At 47.6% G+C, this 6755-nt stretch overlaps 1 protein-coding gene across 1 annotated transcript; it reads right to left on the bottom strand.

Moving 5' to 3' along the window:
• Positions 1 to 2207: 2207 nt before the first annotated feature.
• On the bottom strand, positions 2208 to 3128 carry LOC147448139 (uncharacterized). Its single transcript, XM_086524499.1, has one exon. It carries the CDS (start codon positions 3120 to 3122, stop codon positions 2595 to 2597), a length of 528 nt encoding a protein of 175 aa, XP_086380625.1. The 5' UTR covers positions 3123 to 3128; the 3' UTR covers positions 2208 to 2594.
• Between the last annotated feature and the right edge of the window lie 3627 nt (positions 3129 to 6755).

Raw genomic sequence — 6755 nt, forward strand, 5'->3', positions numbered from 1 at the left:
GGTGAAGTTACCTTGTTATGTGCATAAGTATGTGGTGGCTGCCACTATAAAGGATGAGCAGGTGATAGCATCGGAGCTTGGGAATAGAGACATGCAGGTGAGGATGCTCTGCGGCACCATGCTAATGATGATGCTCATTAAGGTAGCTGTGGAAGGTGCTTTGATTGTACGACAGATACAAGGGTTTTCCAAGAAGGAGAGTGTCATTGTGGCTAAGAAAGAAGAATAAGTTGAAGAAGATGGCAAGGGAGAGGCATCAAATACTTGTCAAAGGGAAGAGCAGCTGCAATCGCCTATGGACTTCACGGGTGGTACCTTGGATATAAGTTGTTTTGGCTAGGAATGCATTAAACATGAAGCTGATTGGAGATTTGATGACCCGATGGGTGAGATGGATGAAGAGACAGAGGTGCTTGTTGGGAAAGCGTTGACTAGAATGTAGGTGATACGAGGGTCTGTCCCTCTATAGCTGGCAGATTCTTTGGGAGAGAAAAAGTCTGCTGCTATGGTGGCATCGACACAAGCATGTACGGAGGTGAGTATGGAAGCAATGGTGACCGTGGTGCCTCTGTTGAAAGAGTTTCCCGCTAAGTGGAGTGGTCCTTTTGAGCATGAAGAAAAGTCTTAAGGGTGTGGACTTGTTCAAGCTGTCAAAGGAAGATTGCATATGGTGGTTGAAAAGGATGCTGATAAAAGTGGCTGTGTAGAGGGCTGTCGAGCAGGTACGAGATTTGCTTGAGGAGGATCTTGCGTTATATGGTTGGGAGAGAGGGCATGACATGTTTAATGTGAATGATGATGTACACTCGGAGAGTGGTGATGCATTTGGTTGTGTTTTTTGGAAGTGGACAGTATGTCAATGAATGTTGGGTGTAGTGGAAGTATGTCAAGGGCATGTTATGTGGATAATTGACTGTGTGATGAGATGCAGCACTATGGGAGGCCATTGCAAGTGGATGGAAGTGATCAAAGCCAAGTGTTTGACCCAGGTGGATGATGGCAAGTAAAGTAGGGGGTTGGGCAACCCGCATGAACAAAGGCAGCGGGTAGGAGATGCCACGTTTTGTACATAAGTTAGGTGATTTTGTGATGTGCAAAGAGTTTGTTTTCGTGTGGCAGTTTTTTAGTTCAATAAGCCTGTACTTTGTGGTTGAACATAAATGTTCAACGAGGGGGTGGGCAATGATGGTGCAACCAAAGTTGGTCCAAGCTAGAAATGCCATGCAAGGGCTGCATACAGGTGCAATGCAGAAGGCTAGGGCAGGTACTAAGGTCATGGGTAGAATGGTGGCGGCGGAAGTGTATGTCTAATGCGGTTTTTAAGGCCAAAAAGTCCCCAGAATGGTCCAAGTGGAATAGCAGGTAAAGCTGCCCAGAATGCTAAGTCAGTGTTCTAGAATGTGGTCTTTGAGATGCTCTAGGAGCCCGTCCAGACGGCTCGTCAAACGGGGCCATGGTGTGAAAGATATGCTAGTTCAAAGTTAGAATGCTTTGCAGATCCACGACAGACGGGGCAGGTACGGACAAGTGGCAAAAAATGGGATTAGGGTTACGCTTGTAAAGCTCAAGCTGTGGATCATGTTGACCTTTTCGGATTGTTAATCGGGCTTCGGCAAGTAATGGTCTATGGAATATTTGCAGGGGGTCGAGTATGGCTCACCAGGCCACGTTGGTAAGCACGCCAACAGAAGTTCTTTCGAGCTCGCTAGAGTTCTGGAAAGTTGCATGCGATATGGGAAGTCAACCGGAGTTTACGGCTCGCTGATCAGAGTTGCGAGCATCAGGATACGTTGGAAAGGGAGAAGTGGGAAAACCACCAGCACACTAATTGAATGCCTCTATAGCTCAGTGATCTCATAGCACCCCTATCCCCTAGCAAACACATATCCAGATACACAATCTGCAAACAGCTAATGCCCAAGCCCGATCCCGACCAACCCTGACTTGATAGATCCGATTGCAAAGTAGGTTCAGATAGCCTCCATCTATAACATTGTAGAGCACCGTATGACATAGGCAGTCCAATAACAATCGACACTAAAAACCCCAATCAAATCTTTGGCAAGCATCCGTTTCCCTTCAAGCTTGTGGATTTGAACACACCAACATCCTTATAGAGAGCACACACTCAACACCCATCGGAAGCGCACATATGCCCGACATACTATTAGACACAAAAGCATACTATTAGACACAAAAGCGAGAGAGAAGATTAACACTAATTTGAGAATAGAGTGGACAAATATCAAGGAAAACTCTTCAGAAAAAGGTGTATGATGCTCCAAACACGCTGATGATCTCCCACTTTCAGTGCTCGATTGACTCTTTGCCTCCTTCGCTTTCGATCCTCTTCATCTGATATGGCATGCCCCTTGTGAGTCGATCCCGGCCACACCAAGCAATTGCGTGATCAACAAGGCCGCCCACCTCCTGTACTCACTTGCCTGGCCAGCCTCTCGTGACTCCAATCACCACCACCATGGGCACTATCCCTTGTTCAAGGCCATACCCTTTCAGTCGATGAGCCGCCACCTCAAAGCGGCTCTCCCTTGTCCATTACAGGTCACCCTCAGCAGCGCTCACAAGCTCATCTTTCATGCCGGGTCACCCACAAAACAGCGTCCCCTCTCAGCAACTCCAAGCCACATCTCACAAGCTGCGCCAATCCTTCTTGTTATACTATCCACAGCCGGCCACCTCCCTCTGTATATGGTCGTCACCCCTTCTGGTGGTCTCCTCCTTTCAATTGGCTGCCACCCATGCTCTGACGCCCTTGCTCTTGGCTGCATCTTACCCATGCAAGGCCCAAGGGACCTTCTCTTCACCTGTGATATCGGGCCCCCCCGCTTGCCAAAAAACGACCCTCCTGCAGTCCAATGCGCCTTGCCCGCCACCTCTGCAGCCGCCAGCTCCCTGCTCTCCAATGCTCTTCCAGCCCCTGAGGAGTTGCAACTCGCTGCCTCGTGCAGTCCTCCCACCGCTTCATGCGCCCTCCTCAGGTGGCGGCTCTGCCCTCCTTGCCTCATGCAACTGGCGGCTCCTAAAGCAGCGCCATCCTCTGGTCTTGCCTCATGCAACCCCCAATCATGCCTTTGCAACTGCATGGCCTTCTCCTCATGCATCGATGCTCCACCTGTCGGCCTTCCCTCAGCGCTGCTCGTCGATTGCAGCTTGCCGTTCGCTTTTTTTTATATTAAGAGCCTTAAATTTTTTTGGGCTTGGCCCCTTTGCACACGCCATAAAATGCCGACCTTCGAATGCCGCCTTCAAACTCGAGCATCGATCTCCTTGATTCCTAGTCTCTAGAGGGTCACATAGTAGGACCCTCGACAATAGCTCTCGATCCTCGAGATGTAGTAAACTTGACTTCAAGCACCCAAGAAGATTTGAGCTCGTCGAACTTGAGCAACCATTCTTCACACATGACATCACGATCTAATGGGAAAATCCATCAAACTATATCATCCTTAAGTTCCATTTAACAAAGCTTGAAGACACCCTTGGCCTGCTAAAATCCACATTTGACATACACATCACGACAGTGCCGGCCATACCTTGCATCAAATAGCCACTGAAACACTTTTCCATTTTCTTGCAAACTGCCATGCCTCGACTTCCTGCACTTCCATAGATCGACACAATTTGGCTGTACCATCATTGTCCACCCCCTCGTTGAGAATTCATGCTCAACCACAGTATTATTTAGGTAAAACAAGTCTGTATAGAGAGAATGATATAACATAGAGCTATAGACTGCATAAGAAAAATGATAGTGGCTATATAGATAGGATGGAAATAGATAGAAAATCATCTGCTATTGCATCACCCTGCCAGGGTCAAATGGAAAGCTCACAGCTTCCCCAATCATAGTGTAGAGTCCACCTGGATCAAATATAAAACACTGGCCTTGGCCATCCACCTGTATAGCATGTATATCCAAATCTGCCTTTGCACCTGTAGGCCAATAGACAGACCATCCTTCCAGTTCTTCATAGCCTGGAGCTTTGTCACCCTGTATACATAACCCTTGCTGCCAACCATAAACATACTTCTGATCACTTGAAGCACCTGTACCATAAACCGCTATCATGCGATCTGCTACAGAACCCTGAATATCACCATATTCACCACATGAGCATTGAAACCTGCATAGTACACCTTGCAAAGCAACGTGCAACAACATAGCTATCAATAGCATAGCATGAAGCAACAATACCCTGCCATTTTCCTCCACTTGGTGCATAGCCAAGCAAACCAAATCCGTTTGCAAGTCTGTATCCGAATCTTCTAAACATGGCTCCAAGGCCAACTTTTCATACTCGAGAAAATGACCTGCTCGAGCTTCAACCTGCTCATCAAATATCTCATCATCTGCAAGGTTGGCGTCACCTTCCTCGTTGCATGGAGCCTCTCCCTTATAGGCTGCACCTACATCAGCTTTCATAGAGTCATCGGCCGGAGCTAACTCTCCACGATCACACACAAACTCTAAAACTTCACCGTGCACCTCGACATGCCCCTCAAGGCAAGGTTGCCCCACCCCCTGCATAGACAAATCACTTTGACATACCTCAGCTTCTGCTTCTAGCTCCTGCAAGTCATCCTCAAAAACCTGCTCTTCAATTAAGTCTGATACACACACAAGACATTTCCACACCTGCACTATGCTTTTCTTCGATCTTCAGCTGGCTAGCAGGGAACTCGCATACATCTTTCTCAGCTTCATCTACATGAAAGACATCATAAGTTTCATACCTAGAAGACAAGGCTTCTGTCTCCCACAGGCTATCTGTGTCCAAAGCACTGCTAGAGCTTTGAGAGCTTTCGGACTCCTCTTTTGCACTTGTCATTTCTTGGACCACTGCTACCTTCCTCGTTGTTGGCTCTCGAACTGGCACCTCTTCTTAAAAAAATTTTACGACCTCGCTCTCTTGAGGAAGCAAACTGGGTGGCAGCCTGATACACCTCTCTGCACCTTTTGAGCCCTGGTTGGCACTTCTTCTAGCTCTTCTACCCTAGCATCAGCTTCACGTGCATTGATCAAATGCATATCAAGAAAATGAGCTTTTACCTTTTGATGCTCATCAATCTGCTTGGGCTTAGGTCCACGGGCTACCGTGATTGCCGACTGTAGCAACCCTACCTCCATCTTTTGACTCTTTGCTTTGGCAATTTTGACGGCTTCATCCCGATCCCGACCAACCCTGACTTGATAGATCCGATTGCAAAGTAGGTTCAGATAACCTGCATCTATAACATTGTAGAGCACCGTATGACATATAGGCAGTCCGATAACAATCGACACTAAAAACCCCAATCAAATCTTTGGCAAGCACCCTTATCCCCTAGCAAACACATATCCAGATACACAATCTGCAAACAGCTAATGCCCAAGCCCGATTCCGACCAACCATGACTTGATAGATCCGATTGCAAAGTAGGTTCAGATAGCCTCCATTGATAACATTGTAGAGCACCGTATGACATATAGGCAGTCCAATAACAATCGACACTAAAAACCCCAATCAAATCTTTGGCAAGCACCCGTTTCCCTCAGGGGGTTCACTATGTGTAAAACTACCATATCACGTGCGTTCAAGACATGTTTGTAAAACCCCTTATCTGTGAATTTTGCTAAGAATATAATGTACCCTTTTCTTTTAAAATCTGTAAGTTTTTTTCAAATTTGAAAAAATAATGCCCTTCTTTATATATATTTCTGTAAGTTTCAAGAACTTTAAATACCCTTATGTTGAACTCACGTGATAGGTTACATTTTTATTAGGTGACCTCCCCGGGCCGTTTCCCTTCAAGCTTATGGATTTGAACACACCAACATCCTTATACAGAGCACACACTCAACACCCATCGGAAGCGCACATATGCCCAACATACTATTAGACACAAAAGCGAGAGAGAAGATTAACACTAATTTGAGAATAGAGTGGAAAAATATCAAGGAAAACTCTTCAGAAAAAGGTGTATGATGCTCCAAACACGCTGATGATCTCCCACTTTTAGTGCTCGATTGACTCCTTGCCTCCTTTGCTTTCGATCCTCTTCATATGATATGGCATGCCCCTTGTGAGTCGGTCCCGGCCACACCAAGCAATTGCGTGGTCAACAAGGCCGCCCACCTCTTGTACTCACTTGCTCGACCAGCCTCTCATGACTCCAATCACCGCCACCATGGGCACCATCCCTTGTTCAAGGCCATACCCTTTCAGTCGATGAGCCGCCACCTCAAAGCGGCTCTCCCTTGTCCATTACAGGTCACCCTCAGCAACGCTCACAAGCTCACCTTTCATGCCAGGTCTCCCACAAAGCAACATCCCCTCTCAGCAACTCCAAGCCACATCTCACAAGCTGCGCCAATCCTTCTTGTTATACCATCCACAACCGGCTACCACCCTCTGTATATCAGGCCGTCACCCCTTCTGGCGGTCTCCTCCTTTCAATTGCCTGCCACCCCATGCTCTGACCCCCTTGCTCTTGGCTGCATCTTACCCATGCAAGGCCCAAGGGACCTTCTCTTCACCTGTGATATCAGCCCCCCCGCTTGCCAAGAAACTGAAGGGGATCGGGGAGCACCACAGACGGAGAGTGAGTGAGAGAAGGAGACACACGACACACGACACACAGATATGGGTGGGGAGACTCAAAGAGTGAGCAGCCCCCTATACACTTATGCTATGTATAAGGTATACAAGTCGGTGGGCGCCCAGACTCTGGGCGGCCGGGCAAGGCACATGCGC

Source organism: Adiantum capillus-veneris, chromosome 11, assembly GCF_014529385.1.
Source record: "Adiantum capillus-veneris isolate H3 chromosome 11, ASM1452938v2, whole genome shotgun sequence".
NCBI classification, from domain to species: domain Eukaryota; kingdom Viridiplantae; phylum Streptophyta; class Polypodiopsida; order Polypodiales; family Pteridaceae; genus Adiantum; species Adiantum capillus-veneris.